Raw genomic sequence first — 18,491 nt, 5'->3', positions numbered from 1 at the left:
TTCTTGGTGTGAGACACTCATTTGTAACAGAGAACTGAGATACAAAACTGATAAAACTAAACTGTAAGTGCAGCCTAATAGTTTAGTGAGAACAATACAATAGCAGGTAAGGCTAAAGGCTTATATGTGCTACATGCAAAATTATGAGGTTGGGAAAATTAAACCATTCTGATTAGGTGAAAACAATCCCATAACACTTTAGACTGTATTGGAATCACAGTTAATTAATGCCTAATATACTCCTGGTATTTAAGTGACAGTTCTTCTAGAGCCTCTTGCAGAGATTCAGAATTCTGCTGTGCGAGAAACTTCACTTCCACAAAGTATTTTAAAACATAGTTTTCCCACAAATCAGACACTAAAATTGTGCTTTGTGGTTTTTTCTTTCAACTATTCGATAATCTTCTAACTTCTGCGTGTCTTGTTGCTTCATTTACAGATGACTGATACCTGTATCCAATACTTGGCTGCAGCCTGCCATTATCTCCACTTCTTGGATGTCTCGGGTTGCATTCATCTTACTGACAAAGCACTGAAATATCTTTGGAAAGGTTGTAAACAACTCCAGATTCTCAAGATGCTGTATTGTAGAAATATTACCAAGTAAGTAGGAGGATATTTCCTAATCTTAATTCAGAGGTGGTTGGAAACCCAAAACCATGAGGTTTGGTTTTTTTTTCATTGACATCATGGTGCCATGCTAGGTATCTGGCTTGAGCCATCTTACTCCTTTATCTAGGGGGTGTCCACATTGCTGCCTTAGGATTCCTGTGGCCTGGTGTGGGTATCTACATATTCTAGTGTCAGCCAGAAGTGAAGGGAAATAGGCACCCCATTTATCTTTATGGCAAACAACGTCCTCTAAGGGAAGTTTCTGCAGACACAGGATATCACCTCAAGGGCACATGGGAACATGAGGGAGAAAACCAGGCTGGGCCTAATGCTCTCAGCCATTGCAGCGTGTACTTGAGCTCACTCCAAGGGTTTGTGGGAGCCTATTTCTCAATGACTGAATGTCAGTATACAGCAGAAGTAGACGTGGGCCTGTACTCAAAATGCAGCATGGTTACAGCGAATGAGTCAAGGTATTATAAGCATAGTTTCATGAAGTACAAGTGAAACATACTTGTTATGTATCTACAGTTGGAAAAAACAGGTAATCTACCACAAAGTAATCCAACTTCCCCACTGGTATAAATGGGCCAAGCCTCCTGATTCCCCACAATATTTCAAAGCCAGTCAGTTCTGATCAGGTTTAGAATCATAGAATCGCAGAATATCTCAAGTTGGAAGGGACCCATAAGGGTCATCGAATCCAACTCTCTGCTCCTCGCAGAACAACCTGAAACTGAACCATATGACTAAGAGCATCATCCAGACGCTCCTTGAACTCTGACAGGCTCAGTGCCGTGACCATTTCCCTGGGGAGCCTGTTCACCTTCTCAGTGAAGAACCTTTTCCCAATGTCCAATCTGAACTTCCCCTGACGCAGCTTCATGCCGTTTCCTCGTGTCCTGTCGCTGGTCACCAGAGAGGAGATCAGCACCTCCCCCTCCGCTGCCCCGCCGTGAGGAAGCTGCAGACTGCGATGAGCTCACCCCTCAGCCTTCTCTTCTCCAGGCTGAGCAAGCCAAGCGACCTCAGCCGCTCCTCATGAGTCTTGCCTTCGAGGCCTTTCACCATCTTGGTCACCCTCCTCTGGACACACTCTAACAGTTTGTTGTCCTTCTTATACTGAGACGCCCGAAACCTCACACAGTGCTCGAGGTGGGGCCGCACCAGTGCAGCAGAGTGGGACGATCACCTCCCTCGGCCGTCCAGCTGTGCCGTGCTTGATGCACCCCAGGACATGGTTGGCCCTTTTGGCTGCCAGGGCACACTGTTGACTCATATTCAACTTGCCATCAACCCAAACCCCCGGATCTCTTTCCGTGGGACTGCTCTCCAGACTCTCGTACCCCAGTTTGTATGTATAACCAGGATTACCACGTCCCAGGTGGAGAATCCAGCACTTGCTCTTGTTAAATTTCATACAGTTGGTGATTGCCCAGCTTTCTAGTCTATCCAGGTCTCTCTCTAAGTTTAGTATCATTGGCAAACTTATTTAATATACATTCAATTTGTGCATCCAGATCATTTATAAAAACATTTAAAAGCACTGACGCTAAAATTGAGCCCTGGGGAGCCCCACTGGTGACTGATGACCAGCCTGATTTAATCCCATTTACTATAACTCTTTGAGCCCAACCTGTCAGCCAGTTGCTCACCCAAGATGTTATGGACTTGTCTAGCTGTGTGCTGGAGAGTTTATCCAGAAAGATAATGTGAAAGACAGTATCAAAAGCTTTGCTAAAATCCAGAAACACCACATCTACTGGCTTCCCTTGGTCAATTAGATGGGTCATCTTGTCATAAAAGGAAATTAAGTTGGTTAAGCAGGACTTTCCCCTCATGAATCCATGCTGCCTATGACCAATGACTGCGTTGTCTCTCAAATGTTTTTCAATAAGTCCCAGAATAACCTTCTCCATAATTTTACCAGGCACTGAAGTGAGGCTGACAAGCCTGTAATTAGCAGGGTCTTCCTTCTTAGCCTTCTTGAAAATTGGGAGGACTGAGTTTAGAGCCAAGTTTTCAGCTGTGAGTCTTCAGGATGTGGCTTCAATGTCTGTCCATGGGGGTTAAGAGCATCACAGACCAGGCGCTGTGCACCTAGAACTGCACAGTGGCCAGACATACCAAAGGGACTGAAACTAGAAAAGAACTAAAGTTTAAGCATGGTTGATATATCTGAGTATATAACTTAAACTTTATGAGAGTAAGAAATATATAATACCATCTTATATAGAGAGTATCCACACTAGGAGAGCTCTAACCCCACTCTAAAAGGACCACTGTAGATAGTGCACTCCCTGCTAAACCATTCCAAGGTTTCATAGACACTTTAGAGACCACAAGACCAATGCAGATGCTTAATAACTTAAAAGATATTTCCAGTGTGCTTCATGCTTTCCAAACTCTCCTTGGTTTATTTCCCTCTGTCTCACCACAAACAATTCTGCTGTCATTACTTTTATTTTCTTTACTTCTCTCTGACTTATTTTTCTTAATGTCGACTCAGAACTTCCTTCTTAAAACCTCTACTTCTAATTAACTATGTGTTAGATACAGAAAATGTTTTGAAGGATTGGTATGCAAGAGTAGTAATTGAAAAAAATATTGTAAATGAACTACACTATTCATTCTGAAAAAAGGTATTTCAAATACATTTTATCTCCTCATAATTTTCTGATTTACAGTTTTTCTCATATTAAGCCTCAAGGGATTTTCTTTTACCCCCAGATTACTGTTGTTGATTTGCTTTTTCTGTGACTTCATATCTCTGCTTAGAGCAGTAAACAGTGTGCTGTCCCTTTCAGGCTCTGGTTGCTTATACATCTTCCTGTAGAAGTGAGGTGTAGTAGGAACAGAAATTTCTGCAAGTTCCAATTCATGTTGAGTGAGCCATGATCAAAGCGCTGATATGACTTCTCAGAAAACCGTCTGCATTACTGTAGCCTTTGCAGGATGACCCAGGATTATGCCTCTGCCTCCAAGTCCCATATGCTATGGGTTCTCCAAATGTCTTGATTAAACTTTTATGACTCAGCCAAGAAATTTCCCAACCAGTTATTTTTACTGTGAAGAAAGCCCTAGAGAGTTATATATCTTTGCAAAACAAAAAAGCGACCATGAGACACACATCTCCACCCAGTGTTATCTTTGCCCTTTTGGTGATTTTTAGAACTAGGCAAACTTTGCCAATTTTACTTTCTTGAGCCTGATTTGCAGGTATGTGACGGTGGCTGATTCTTTTCTTTGCCAGCCTTAGTCTCTAACCCTTTGTACCATATGTTCAATGATAGGAAACTCCTATCCCGTGCCATTTGAGTCTGGGACAAAAAACTATCATCAGGTGGATCGATCATGTAGAATAATCCAGCAAGGAAGATTTTTTTGCTTGTTCCTTCCAAGAGGTCTGAAGAGCCTCCCTAGACCTAGGCAGTTGCAGAACAGACTGACCACATCAAGGTCAGAGTGGCTTTTCGATAAAACTCTAAAATTGTCATTAGATGGAGTGATATTCAGAAAATAAAAGGGAGTTCACAGCTACATTCAGATATATTCCACATCCTGTATGTGTCACACTTTAGAAAACTCTTTTTTTATTGTAATTAAAGGCCAATATTGCAAAGATGAGAAAAAATTTATCTTCTGCCAATAACTACATCAAAAGCACAGTAAAATATGGCAGTGATTCTACAGTTAGTCTTGCAGTAGCTTTTCAATGACATCAAATGCAATGACAATACTGTCACTAATATGTCACAATATATTTTTATACAAATATGTATTTCATTTACAACCTGTATGTTTTTAGTAGTGAATAATAAGCAACAGATTGTCAGAAAAATGAACAGGGCTTCATTCTCTGTTTTCAGACTAACTAACTCTTAAAACCTTATTCAGGTTCTTAGAATTTCACAGCATGTAGAGGAGAAGGCTGGTTTGGGTGTAATTTACGTTCTGCAGGAGTGAAACCTACATTTCACTGACATTTCATTCCCTGTTTAAGGAGATGGAAGAGGACATCTATGTAAAAATCAGATTAATCTGGAGAACTAAACATGCTAGTGGCTTAGGTTCTAAATAAGCAATAGAAGAAATAAATTTTTAGTCTAAAGTTGCCCTACAAAATCTATAAATCATGTATACTTTGTTTTGCCAAAGGAATTCCCCATTTATTTATTATTAAATGGTAACCAGTCCTAGCAGTCATCTCTTAATAGACTGAGCCTTGCAAATATTGAGGCATATCTCTTGTATTGTGTCACAATCTTTTTCAAAGTTATATTTTTACTGTTTCGTTAGATTAAAATAGAAAACATATGGAGCCACAAAGTTCTTCAAGTTTCAGTCCAATGCAGCTTCATAGGAAACAGTTATGAGCATATAAATTGTCCATTCTTTCCAGTATCAGGTAGCTTTTGAGATTACATTTGCCAACATACTAGCCTGGGTCCAGGTTTATTAAATGTTAGGAGAAAAAAAAGTCTGTGGCCTGATACCCTGCTGCATATTTCTGTATCCAGAGGCTAATGACCTTTCAATTAATCCTGTTTCTAAATGCCATAAAGAATCATGGATAATCTACCTGTGGGAGTATATGATACTGGTACAGTTGGTTTCTTCTGCTAGAGGAAAAGAAAGCTAACTGCTTTTGAAAATGTAGCTTCTGTAGGAAAAGGTTGTATTGACTGTGATTCACTTGGGACTAATCCTACAAGAAATAACACACTGGGATCTTTAGAGGAACACTCCTCATCCCTGTAAAACATTCTCCTTAAATTTCAAAACACAAGTACCATTTAAAGTCAGGTGCAGTGCTGAGAAAGGTGTGGCTCTCCATTAACATTTCTGGGTGCAAAATGAGAAAGGAAATCTGCCATTGCCTTGAGAAGCCAGCCAGTCTTGTGCTCTCACCAAATTGCATCTCGTCTGTAAGTTTGGTTCCACCAAAAGCTGTTCTTTGAGCACAAAATTAAATGCTTCCTTCTTTCTTGTCTGCACTAACATGAAACCAGTTGCATTTCTTTTAAATTCATGACTACTCTGTTAAGAAGTGACTCACCAACAAATACTATTAAAATTTTTGCCTTTTAAACAGAAATTACAATGGGTTTTAATAGCTACAATACATCTGACATTGGGAGAACATTCTGATTTTGGTTTGTTTTTGTTTTTTTTAAATTGTTGTGTTTTCTGATGGTTGCTGTTGGTTAGAAATGAGATTGCAAAAACTTTGTTCTCTTGAAAAAGCAGGATTTCTTAGGTATTATCCAAATATTCAGGTCTCAAGGCAGGAATGATTTGAGAGTCCAACACACATGTAATTGGAAATGAAGACAGCCTACACATGATTTGGTAACGGACTAAGAATAATTACTCTTTTTTCTTGAAGAAGCAACAAAAATATCTCACTGTCTTCTCACTGACTGTAAATTGCTCTTCAGAAGTGATATGGAGGCTCCCGGAGTGCCAAGTTTCAGCCATCATATGCACTTGAACTGGATGGCATAAAATGATACAACTGCTGCAGCTGACATAGACCTCAGAATACTTCAGATTTTATGTAGTCTTATCACTTTTTGTAATCTGGAGCATGCTTGCAGGATGCTTTCTGCTTTTCCCATTAGCTGCATGCTTCCACCTGCCTCTTCGGCTTAATTTCTCCTGCATTTGCACTATAAACAATTCTTCCATGTTTAAGTTTTTCTTTTCCATTACCTTTTCCTCTTGATTGTTTTTTCTAACCTTCAAAACCTCTGCTTTTTATTATGATGGAACCAGTCAAACATTTCTGAATTTTGGAATGGCTCAGAATTCAGAGTGTGATGCAGAACTGAATTTCCTAGCTATCCCCTCTTAGTAAAAAGGATTGAAACTTTGGGTAGGGAGTCAATTATATATTCCGGTGCTGCTCAAGCTATGTGTTTGGGCCAGTACTTTTGTCTGACTTACTTACACCAAGAGATATTTGCTTTGCCAAAGATAATTGTAATTATTTGCTGAACCGCTTTTATTCATCAGTGTGCTCATTTAAGACACTATATAAATAAACAAGCAGGCTCTATCATAGTACAGTATATCTTAAATAAATGATCTGTTTTGCCATGTGTTGATGACTAATGAATGGCTGTTTCTGGCAAACTAATCAACTGTAGCTCCATGCATGGGACAGCATAAGTTTCCAAAAAATAGTAATGGCTCCCCTTATACACACTTCAGACAGCCACCATACATTGCAGTTTCCATGAAAAACAGGAATTTGGACTTGGATGAGTTGATTTTTTTATTTTATAGCTTAGAACTTATAGCTCATATAAATTGTGCACACATTCCTCAATGGCACAGGCCTCCCTAATATAAAAACAGATACAGCCTTGTGTGGATGTGGTTCATACAGTGTGTCAGTGTTAGATTTTTAAAAAAAGTATCCTGCAGCAGTTGAAAAGGAGCCCTGCTTGCTTCACTAATGTTGTCCCTTTTGCACCCCTCCCTGCTTCCCCTTTCCTGCTGTGGTGGTGCAAGCTTTACAGCTGTGTGTGTCTGCCTCTTTTGTAACCATCATCTTCAGTGTTTTCACTTTGGGGAAAAAAAAATACTGTAGTAGCATTACTGGCAGATAACAGACCACTTTTTAATTTGGATTTTTTTTTCTATTATCATCTGGATGCCATATATTATGTTCTGTTACAAAGCTTAGGAAATTGGCTAGCAGGGAGAAAGACTACCTTGCTGCAGCTGTGACACACCAGATCAGGTTGAATCTCCTGAAGAGAACGGGAGATGTAGAGAGCTGGCTCTTTCCCAACGAGCACATGAGTACGCTCAGCCCAGGGGAGCGTTCTGGAGTGCAAGAGCCAGCGATGGGGGGAGGCTGGGGGAGGCGGGTGCTCTGCGCAGCTGGTAGCAGGCTGACAGCCAAGTTGCAGAAGTGATGGAAAGAAAGAGACGTTCAAAAGACTGAAAGTGGCCAGTTGAGTTTCTTCAGCTTGGGAAGGCAGTGAAAGTTGCTGGACTGATACTGCCTGGAAAGAAGGGAGAGTTACTTTTCAACTTCTTCTTAGGGTGTCTCACTCAGCAGGCCTGATTTTCTCCTATTTCTGTGTCATTTTGCTCTAGTTCATTGTTTTTGTGTTCCAACGCTGCAAAGGGGCAGTGGACACAAAATGCCGAGGGAGCTCAGAGGGCTCATGGGTGGTTTTGGACATGGTAAGCAGTTCTCTTCTGGTTCAGCTATCACAGAAGCTGCATAAGACAGCCCTGGGGAGAGCTTGGGGCCAGTGCAGGTAACAGTAAGGCTCTGTGACACTGCCCTTTGCGGATCCAATTCCGTTTCAGAAACAATACACTTTAAAAAGAGGTGGGTGACAGAAGATAACTACAAGTGGAGAGGTTAGCCAAAAAGAAAGCAGAAGGTGAACCAGGAAAGGGTAGAAATACTTTGAGGTTCCACAGAGACTGTTCAAAGAAAAAAAACAGTGACTATAACCTTCCTATATAGCTATGAAAAACCACTCTGGAGACTTTGTGACATCTTTTGATCTGTTTTATTTATCTTGTTTGGTGTTATGTTGTCTTCAAAAAGCAATGCTATTATTCCAATGGCATTGCCACCTCAGTCCCAAAAATCTGTGTTTTAGGCTCCCCAGTCCAGACACTGACATGCTAGAGCAAGTGCAGATGAGGGCCACCAAGGCCATTAAAGGCCTGGAGCCCATTATGTGTAAAGGGAGGCTGAAAGAATTGCTTTGCTCAGCCACAAGAAGGGAAGGCTGCGGCTGGGGGAGACCTTATTGCTGTCGATATCTCTGATCAGAGGATACAGAAGAGAAGACACAGCCAGACTGTTCTCAAAGGTGCACTGATAGAACAAGTGGCATATGTAAAGTTCTGATTACGTACAAGGGAACTACTTTTTAGTCAGAAGGCTAGTCAAGTCAAACACTTGAACATGATCCCAGAGAGGCTGTGCAACCTTCATCCCTAGAGATACTCAGCTGGCAAAGCCATGACCCACCTGGTCTAGTTGGATCCATTTAGAGCAAGACCAGGATTAAATATCTCCAGAGGCCCCTTCCAACCTAATTTATTCTGTGACTCTATGGTCTAACCAATTATCTTCTTTTTTAGTTTCCACAACACCTCTTATAATATTGATAGCTTCAGCTAAAACAAGGAACTTCTGCTCATTAAACAGCTTTTAGTGTTCTTTGTAGAAACAGCCTCTGCAAAATTTTTTTTTTTACTTTTGTAATTTTTTTTTAACTCTTGTTGCAGACAAGCTGTCTTGAAATATACAGCCAAATTGGAGAAACAAGAACATAATGATGCTGACCCTCCTTCCTGGCTTGGATATGACCGGGATGGTAACATACTCACCTTCACCAACAAACACACATCAGAGCCTGAATAAACAAATTCTTCAAAATGAAAAATGAAGAAACTGCACAACATCTACAGTTCAAGGGTTTTTCACTAGAGCATGAAAAGAACACTTTATTATTTTTCTTAAAACTAATCATACTTTAATAAAAGGCCATTTGTTGAATTAGTAAGGAAGCATTGCAAATTTTTCTTGCAGGAGTGTGTATGCCTTCAAGCAAGACAGCCGCACTGAAACATTGCTAACTTTCAGATGTTGATTCAAGCTGTCTTCATCTTTCAATAATGAGAAGTTTTTGTAGTCCTGTGCAGAGTAAGCAATAAATAAATCTCTGTGTGTTTGGGGGTTCTTGTTTGCCATGAAGGTCCTCTCCAGGACATAAATACTCTGACTTCCCACAGAACTTCACACTTGACACGGCTGGTACTCATCAAGAACAGTGTTCTTGAGCAATGAAGAATGGTGAAAAGGTAGTAGCGACTGATTCCTTAATGCACAACTATACGTGCACGTTTAAGCACAGTTCTCTACTTCTGAACAGTCACTTGTGCACCCAGAGCCCTAATTCTCATAAAAGCCTCTCAGGCTGAGTTCAGCTCCCTAAGTAAGTGAGCTGATATTTACATTTGCAGATCGGAACTCCAGGCTGGCTGGCAGCTGAGAAAGTCAGGAGAATCAAAAGAAAAGTAGCATGGATGAAAAGAGTGTTAAAGGATAAATTTTCTCCAGTTACAAGAACATGTCTTCTCATCAAATGGAAAAAAAAAAAAAAAAAAAAAAAAAAAAAAAAAGCACACATGGGATTTGCCATTCATATCCTAATTACTGATAACCCACTGATCTTTCCTTGTCTAGAGCATAGTACGTTTCATCTCGTTATAGCAGAACAAGACATTACTCAAATGCCTTTAGGGAAACTCCCAAAGATTTGTCTTTCTTCAGCTCATTCTTGATGTTCTAGCTGGTCTCAATGTTTATTAGCTTGAAAAAATATAATCAGAGTAGCTTTAGTGGTAGCACAATATTCCTGATGGCTTATTCTAACTTATTTAAGCAAGTAACTAACAATCCTAATGTTTAATTCCAGCTAGTTTTAGAATATGAACGCCTTAGCTTGCTTTCTTTTGAACGTGGAAGAAATAACATGTTTTCTTACTACCTTCTCCCTTAAATTGCTGATGTGTCAGTCCCAAAAAGCACCACCTTAATCACAGAGGTTGACAGGCTTTGTATTCTGGATGAATAATGGAACCATTAAATGGACTCGATTTTGCGAAATATCTACTACACTGTTTTTATTTTTTAATGCAGTGTGAATTTAGAGGTGCTTCTTTCACTTTGTCTGCAGCAGTGCACAAAAATCATTAGTTTCAAAAATTTTACAGGAAATCTAAAACCATTAAACATTAATTTTGTACCTTTTAAAAGTACAATAAGTACTAATAACTGGGAATATTATATTGCTTTTAATAATAATATTAGTAATGTTTTATATATTAGTGTTTATATTAAAAATACATATAATTTGACATACACATCAGAGCCCACCTCATCCAAACAAACAGTACACACAACGGCAAACAGAATGTGGAGTTTTTAACCACCCTGAATTATAGTAAAAATGGTGCCCTTGAGTCCATTAGCCAGGGGCAGTTATATGTCTTGGGGAATCCTGTGGGAAAGAAGTTAATTTTATAACATACCATCATGATCTAAAGTACATACACACGTATATACAACTTAAAACCTGAGCGGACACTCTGAACTCTTCTCTGCTACTCTGTATCCACTTGGTTGGCAGGAATGCTGAGGTTTCAGTTTAAAACCACAGATTTCAGCACTTCTTTTATAAGGTGCCATATATCTGTATGGAAAGGCTTTTAAAAACTCCACTTACTGTACTGTGTGTTTGTATTATGGTAACACAAAATCCTCCACAAAATCATGCATGCCCTTGTGCAGGGCATACATAGTTCCCTCACCTCCCTCCTCTGCCTTTCTGCCTCAAAGAGCTTGCAGTGCTGTCATGTGAGGCTGACAGTAAGTCACTGGAAATGTAGCAAACAAAGAGATTACAGTTCTCATTTATTAGGCCAATACTTCCATTCTTGAGCAGCCTTTGCTTTAAGGGAATGTTCATGTGGACTCTTATCTGAAGTCCAGTTGGTGGAGTGTTCCTTCTTGAAATCAGCCAGATCCGTTGCAATTTTGAGTATTTATTGTAAAAGCTTTTCTTTGCAGACGAACAGTAGTAGACATAGCTAGAGTTCTTATTTCTAGCCACAAACAAGTGGTTCAGGATGACACAGAGCAAGTTTTGTCATTTCATGTAAGTAGTTTTACACATACAGTACCCATTGACAAGGCAGAAACTGCTTAGGGGTCAAACACCAGACAAGAAGACCAAATAACTACAGTTCTGACAGTGGTTTTACCCTATCCATGATACAAATTATTTGGCTGAAGAAAATTCTCTGCATAAACCAGCAGAATTCCCCCAGTACTGAGACATTTAATTCAAAAATACAAAATAGCTTGCAGAGCATGTCATCTTGGAAGTAAATTTTCATATTTTCAAATACAAGATGTTGAAAATGCTTTTTATTTTTAAATGATGGCTCCAAACTTGTGTTTGAAAGTTACCAGCTTTTAAACTGACATGGTAAGTGGGTCAAGTTATATAAATTCGAAATATGAAAGACCTCATCATTCCTAAAAGGCACTAAAAGTAAACCAGACCTGTTAAGCACCAGCCACTGTCAAGGGCAAATCTTGGGTTAAAATGCCCTCATTTTTAATATTGTTTCTCTCTTATATTAAGAATATATATCAACAAAGTTTCATAATTTTACAGAAATGTTCCATTACAATTTCTTGATTTAATCTCTTTGGCCTATTTCACCTTTAAGAACTCTTCAGCTTGACAGACTGAATCCAGCTTTGGCTTTTAAGACACACTTTCCCGTTTTGTGTGTCAGCCTTAATCCATTTGTCCGTTTCATTCCTTTGATTCATGTGACCTGGAAGAGAAAGTTCCATTTAGCTTAATTTGACACACAGTAAACATGTCATCTTCACATTGCCATTTTTTTCAAGCTCCCTGGAAATACTTATAAGACTTTTATTTGGTAGAATTTATATCTTTTCAACAGAGGCTTCTGACATTTTATTCTTGATACAGTTTTTTGCATTAATCTGATTTCCCATAATATGTTATTACAATAAAGTTGTGGGTTTTGTTATATAGTACTGTAAATTTTATTATGGGCTAGGAAATACGTTGTGGTAGGTTGACTCTGGCTGGACACCAGGTGCCCACCAAAGCTGCTCTATCTCTGCCCCTCTCAGCTGACAGGGGAGAGAAAATATAACAAATGGCTCATGGGTCAAGATAAGGACAGGGAGAGATCACTCACCAGTTACCATCACAGGCAAAACAGACTTGACTTAGGGAAAAATTTATTACCAATCAAATCAGAGTAAGATAATGAAAAACAAAACCAAATCTTAAAACACCTTCCCTGCACCCCTCCCTTCTTCCCAGGCACAGCTCCACTCCCAGTTCTCTCTCCATGCTCCCCCCTAGAGCAGCGCAGGGGGATGGGGAATGGGGGTTGGAGTCAGTTCTCCACACGTGGTCTCTGCCGCTCCTTCCTCCTCAGGGGCAAGACTCATCACTCCTCCCCTGCTCCACCGTGGGGTCCTCTCTCCCCAGGCTGCAGGTGGAGATCTGCTCCACTGTGGACCTCCCTGGGCTGCAGGGGGACAGCCTGCCTCACCATGGTCTTCTCCACGGGCTGCAGGGGAATCTCTGCTCCGGCGCCTGGAGCATCTCCTCCCCCTCCTTCTGCACTGACCTGCGGGGCTATTTCACTCACATGTTCTCACTCCTCTCTCCAGCTGCAATTCCTGTCCTGTGCAGTAACTTTTTCCCCTTCTTAAATCCGCTCTCCCAGAGGCCCTACCACCATCACTGATGGGCTCAGCCTTGGCCAGCGGCGGGTCCGTCTTGGAGCCGGCTGGCATTGGCTCTGTCGGACATGGGGGAAGCTTCTAGCAGCTTCTCACAGAAGCCACCCCTGTAGCCACCTGGCTACCAAAACTTTGCCATTCAAACCCAATACATAGGTCTACATTAGACATTATTCTGGCCAAGTAATTTGAAAAGTTTTAATCTTTATTTTAAACACAGAAAAGAGACGTGGGAAAGACCTGATTTTCCAGATGACCAGACATGTTGCTACAATTACTGCTTTCTTATGATAATGGCTTAAAAAACCAAAAACCCTGAGATGTCTGTTGTCTTACATATTTCACATAAACTTAGTATGCATGATCATGCTCTGAAAAGCTCACCATGTAACAGACAAAGGAGAAAGTTCAACTTACTCTCATTTTACAGTTAAGAAACTAAGGCCAAGAGAGAATAAGTCACCTTCCAAATTTATACAGAAGATTTATGACCAAATTGGGAATTAAACTGGGATCTCTTAAGTCCCAAATCAGTGCCTCTATCACAGGATCAAACTTCTCTTTGGTTTATCTTTACAAAATATCTTTTATTATTACTTTAGAATTCACTCAGTCACACGAACGCTAAGTTTAGAACTAATTTGAGCCTGGAATAGCATGAGGGATGGCAGGGAAGCAGATTCTGAAGCAACTCTGCAAACATGCTCTGCTCTGACCTATAACACAGCTGAAATTAAATTTTGGCCACGTCAAGAACAGTGGCAAAACTCCAACTGACATCACTGTATCAGTTTCCACAACTCAAGCCTATGCGCCAAAACTTTTCAATAGCATTTCAGTACTTCTAAGTGGGATTAATTTAAGGTTATGGGCCAAACCCACATCAATTCACTAGCAGGCTGAGGTACTGTTTAGAAGTATGGGATTTTCAGGAGTCCAACAGTGTCAGAGTTCTCCCACTGAATGAAGAGGTATTTCAGTGTCCTTTGTTATCAGACTACAACATGCCTTCAAGGATCTCCATGTGGATGTCTAGTGCAATTTCTGCACTCCTGACTGCTCCAGGCAGCAGCAGTCTCAGTCACACTCAGTATCATTCCTACTGCAAGGGAGAATCTACAGTTCTACTCTCCATCTAGTTATGGACTTAAATATATGATGATCATCACAAAGTTCAACAGATGTTTTTGCTGTACATAAAATCTGTTAAAATCTGAAACTTCAATTCCTCAGAAAACTTTCCTGAATCATCGATTTGCAATAGTACTGTATGAGAGAATACAGAACAAATTAAAACAAAAATCTATCTTTTAAGTAGAGGTTGCCCTTAAAACATTAGAACAGTTTGAATTTTAAACAGGAAATAGCCTCCAGATATCAAAAAAATGAACCAACAAGGAAGCGTAAAGGAAAACTTCAGTTGATCCCCTTAACAGAGTTGTAGAGCACTGAAAATACAGCTTTTTTTTTTTTTTCCTAAGGAGAGAGGACACAATAAATGCAGGGCAGAGATATATTTCCAGAAAGCACACATTGGAGAGCTTGGTCCCAGTTCCTCTCATGTTTTTGTCGCTATGGTTTGTACTTCTGTACAAGGAACAAACACTGAAGTACAGAATCAGCCTTGTAAATGAACAGTTTCATTCACTGCTTATGCCCTGCTACACTTTTGCTAAAAAGTTACAGAAGAGTTTTGAGGAAACACAGAAACAAATTAGCAAGAGCTGTTTAAAGTTCGGTTGTTGTCTGAGCTCTGTTTCTCATTTTGCATTTGCTATGTGAACTTAGAAAACTGTTTTGCTCCTCATGCTTCTTTTGGAGATTTGCCTGTGAAGGGAATGCAGAAAATATCAAACTGCCTGCAGGAAAATGAGTGTCAAGTTCCACTCCTTAGGGATGAAGATCTTCAAGCTATTCTAAGGTTATTAAGCCTATTGCCAGTAGCAGGTTCAAATCAAGCTTAAGATATTCAAATAGCTTTCTGTATGAGGTGCTAATCAAGCAACAAGGTTTAGTTGGAGACCTTTTGATGACAGTTTGGTCTTAGCTGTGCTCACTGCCTGTAATCTGAATACTGTGGGAACATAAATGGATTTTGAAGATGACTTTGCTAGCATGATTAAATTGCAAAAGCCAACAGCCTGCTGAATTGAGAATAAAGGGGAGGGGGGATTTCTTTTCAAAACCCACCAGTTGAGACAACAGCATGAGCTCAGGAGAAGACAGATGCACTGGTATGCTGCGTAGCCACCTTTTCAATTTAACGCCCAGGAAAATGTTTGCGTTGTTTTGGGTTTTGTTTTTTTGCAGAACTTTATACAGTCAAGTACTGACTGTTTATTTGCTTGCCTTCCTGGAGACTGGAGAAGTTAGAGAGCTCTATTTTCATATCATAAAACACACAAAGAGAAGCATATTTTAAATGCTGCTCGTTGGGGTTGTTAGAACTGTGGTATATCTCAAAGGCTGTGAACAGCTTGAGTTAAATGCAAGCTGAAACCAATAAAAATCTGTAGGATAGCATGTCATCTAATGCGTTTTATAAAAGTTGGATGAACTTTGTATTTGACTTGAAGGAATGTAATCTTTTCCAGATACAACCTGGGTCTTTGTTTTTTTAAGATACTGCTTAAGAAACAAGGCTTCACAGAGGGACAGTGTTTAGAGCGACACTAAAACAAAGCTCTTCCCACTCAATTCTAGTGGCAAAGAGTCAATAAAAATTGCTTCTAGGAAAGAAGGAAAGTTTTGAAGAAGTGCCTTGAGAACAGAGAAAGCAGGGAGGGACATGGCAGCAGACAGTGTTACTCCTTGGATCAGAACCGTAACTCTGAATGCAACAGACCCAAGTCAGCTGCACAGTGGGAGAAGTGCTACGCTCAGCTGTTAAGTTTCAGAAGAAACAAGTTTCAGCAGACTGCCATAATACAAGCTCTTTCAGTTATTTCCCTTCTAAAGGTAAGTTGCTTCCCTCACATTACTCACTGCCCCTTCAGCTGTGTTTGTATTTATCCCTGGAACTCCATGCAGCTAGAAACACAGAAATTACCTTAAAGTAAACAATATAGAATTTCTGATAACAAAAGCACTTAAACACATCTGTAAAGCCTTGTACACAGTGTATGAGACTCATGCAGTCAGCTCCCTCCTTTCACACTGGCTTTGAAGCAACCCTACAGGGTAAGTCCACAGCACCTCAGAGGCTGCTCTCCCAGTACTACCATATGAGAAGCCATTCTGTGAGCAGTGAGAAGTTATTCCTGAAGGACATCAAGGTAGGAAATATCTGTCTAAATTCCCTATGTTCCAGAGGGGAATCCAGATCTAACCTCAGGCAGACATGAAAGCCTTATTATTCCAGTGCATGCCTGAGCAAATGATTGTTGCAAGGAGAAAAGTGCTTCTCACCACAATCTACCTGGAGAACCAAACAGTGAAAAGACTTGAGGTTATTAAGAAAAAAACAGAAAGTCAGAGACAGGACAGTGGTATTGATGTCCATCTTTTCAAGGGAATCTGGTAATTAGGCTGACTCTCTCCAGAGGCACATGAGGAAGAAGGCCATCTATGGAGTTTCTAGTGATCAAAAGAATAATTGGATGCTGGATCAATGCAAAAGGTAGAGGGCAACATCTATCTTGAAACTTTCACAGGAAAAAGGGAGTTAGAGAAGACAATAGGAGATTCTTCTCCATCCCCAGGACAGATATCTGAGGGAAGGTATATACTAACATGAAAGACAACGCCCTATTACCTATGTGCATGTCACCAGAAGACATGGCTCAGAGGAACACTGTTCAGTTGTGGCTCAGCAAAGCTGTAGTGCTGTAGCTGGGGTGGGATTAGTACCAGAGGCTAAAAATCCTGTTAAGTGCTGCAACTGCTGTCACACTGGATGAAATAGGGAGCAAGAATGTCTTGACTTGGGAGAAGACAATCATTCCCAAAGAGTATGTTCTTTGTAAGAGGAAGGAAAAATACGAAGAGGTTGGTTTGCCAACTTGAGAAAGTAAGAATAGGGAGACACAATAACCTATAAACATCCACAGCCTCTGAGAAGCAGCTGTGACACTGCAGGACTTTTAGCAAGGAAACGCATGCAAGTGCTGAAAACCAGATGGAGTACCTGACTGCCAAAGCTAAAATCTCACTCAGCACCAAGCAGATGGATGGCATCAGGTCCAAGGTTACCACTGGATATGAACTTGGCACTAGAACTGAGGCCAGGGAGGGAGAAAGATCTGGAATCAGATGAGTCCCTGGCACTACTCGGGGATGGAAGATTTACATGTTTTCAAGAAGGAAAAAAAAGTGTGTGGGGGGGGGAGTTAACATTCCAGACAATTATATTTGGAAATTGACACCATCAACTACAAGGATCCAAAGAAAGTCTCTGAATGATTGCAAGACTTTTTCCAGCAACCTTACAGCTGTCAACACACAAGCCTGCAATCAAAGTGGGCAGAAGCATGCCCACTGGCTGCATTCAATTAGTCCCTAAATTTATCCATCCACATGTCTCATAACCTTCCTTTGGAGCAGGTGGGAGCAGATGGTCACATCAACTTAGGACAAGAGAAAAACAGGGCTGAAAGCACTGTATTTAACCTGACATCCTTGTTTGTCATGAAGAACATGCCTGTTCTTCACAATCTGCAGTACTGACAGTCCTATGGCCTCACCAGACACAAGTGCTTACTACCAGAAAGTTTATCTATGTAGCTAAGTTTTCTTTACCATAAGGTCAAATCATAATTTCTAATCCTATCACCAGTAGACAGAGAATGATTTCTTTCATCTCTGCAGCAATTTCTTATGTACTAGAAAAATGCACCTTATTTTCCCTTAGTCTTCTCTTCTTTAGACAAAAACACCACTTTTTTTTTAAGTCTTCCCTCATTAATCATGTTTTTAGGCCTCTGATAATGTGTTCTCCTTCGGAGTCTCTGCAGTTGTCCACATCCTTTTTTTGAAGTACAGTAGTTAAAACTGGACACGTTCCAGCAAAGTATTACTAATGCCATGCAAAGCCAAGGGATTATTTTGAGTTTTACAGAATAGTCGTGTTAATACACTGTTTATTTTTTTTCCAACTGTGTAACATAATTGTTTCCTGTTTACTGATGTTTTTATTGAAATATTCTTCCTCTTGGGAGCACACAGGTCATTATTCCTACCTTTGTACTTTGAACTTAAAATGACTTATTGGAAAAATGACCTAAAAAGCATATAAATCAATATTACCTGAATTTTATCCTTGCCCTTCAACATGTTTGTATCCCCTCTGACACGACAATCTCCTAAGCTCTTTCTGCTTAAATATTTGGCACTTTTTAGCCTGCTACCCTTCCTCTCACCATATATAGTATGAGGTACGGTTAATGATGTCTACAGGCTTCTTAAATCAGCCAATTTAAGAATACAGGCTGACCTGGAGACATGGTGAAGGCACAGACATTGAGCAGCAAGGGCTTCCCGCTTTGCCAGCGAAAGGAAAAGAATGCCTTGACATGATTACAATCAGAAATTA

At 40.2% G+C, this 18,491-nt stretch overlaps 2 protein-coding genes across 6 annotated transcripts in view; one reads left to right on the top strand and one right to left on the bottom strand.

Moving 5' to 3' along the window:
• Positions 1 to 9,334, top strand: part of FBXL13 (F-box and leucine rich repeat protein 13) — a 91,764-nt gene extending 82,430 nt beyond the window's left edge. For all 4 annotated transcript variants that reach the window (XM_069801761.1, XM_069801764.1, XM_069801760.1 and 1 more), the window contains 2 exons: positions 440 to 603; positions 8,884 to 9,334. In XM_069801761.1, coding sequence (XP_069657862.1) covers positions 440 to 603; positions 8,884 to 9,019 — 300 coding nt within the window. In that variant the 3' untranslated portion in view covers positions 9,020 to 9,334. The remainder of the gene's footprint in view (positions 1 to 439; positions 604 to 8,883) is intronic.
• Positions 9,335 to 11,189: 1,855 nt separating this feature from the next.
• Positions 11,190 to 18,491, bottom strand: part of FAM185A (family with sequence similarity 185 member A) — a 48,014-nt gene continuing 40,712 nt past the window's right edge. For both annotated transcript variants that reach the window (XM_069801773.1, XM_069801774.1), the window contains one exon: positions 11,190 to 12,009. In XM_069801773.1, the coding sequence (XP_069657874.1) occupies positions 11,894 to 12,009 (116 nt within the window). In that variant the 3' untranslated portion in view covers positions 11,190 to 11,893. The remainder of the gene's footprint in view (positions 12,010 to 18,491) is intronic.

This window comes from Haliaeetus albicilla, chromosome 14, assembly GCF_947461875.1.
Source record: "Haliaeetus albicilla chromosome 14, bHalAlb1.1, whole genome shotgun sequence".
In the NCBI taxonomy this organism is placed as follows: Eukaryota; Metazoa; Chordata; class Aves; order Accipitriformes; family Accipitridae; genus Haliaeetus; species Haliaeetus albicilla.
Note: the sequence above shows the minus strand (reverse complement) of the source record. Positions and strands in the feature narration are given on the sequence as shown.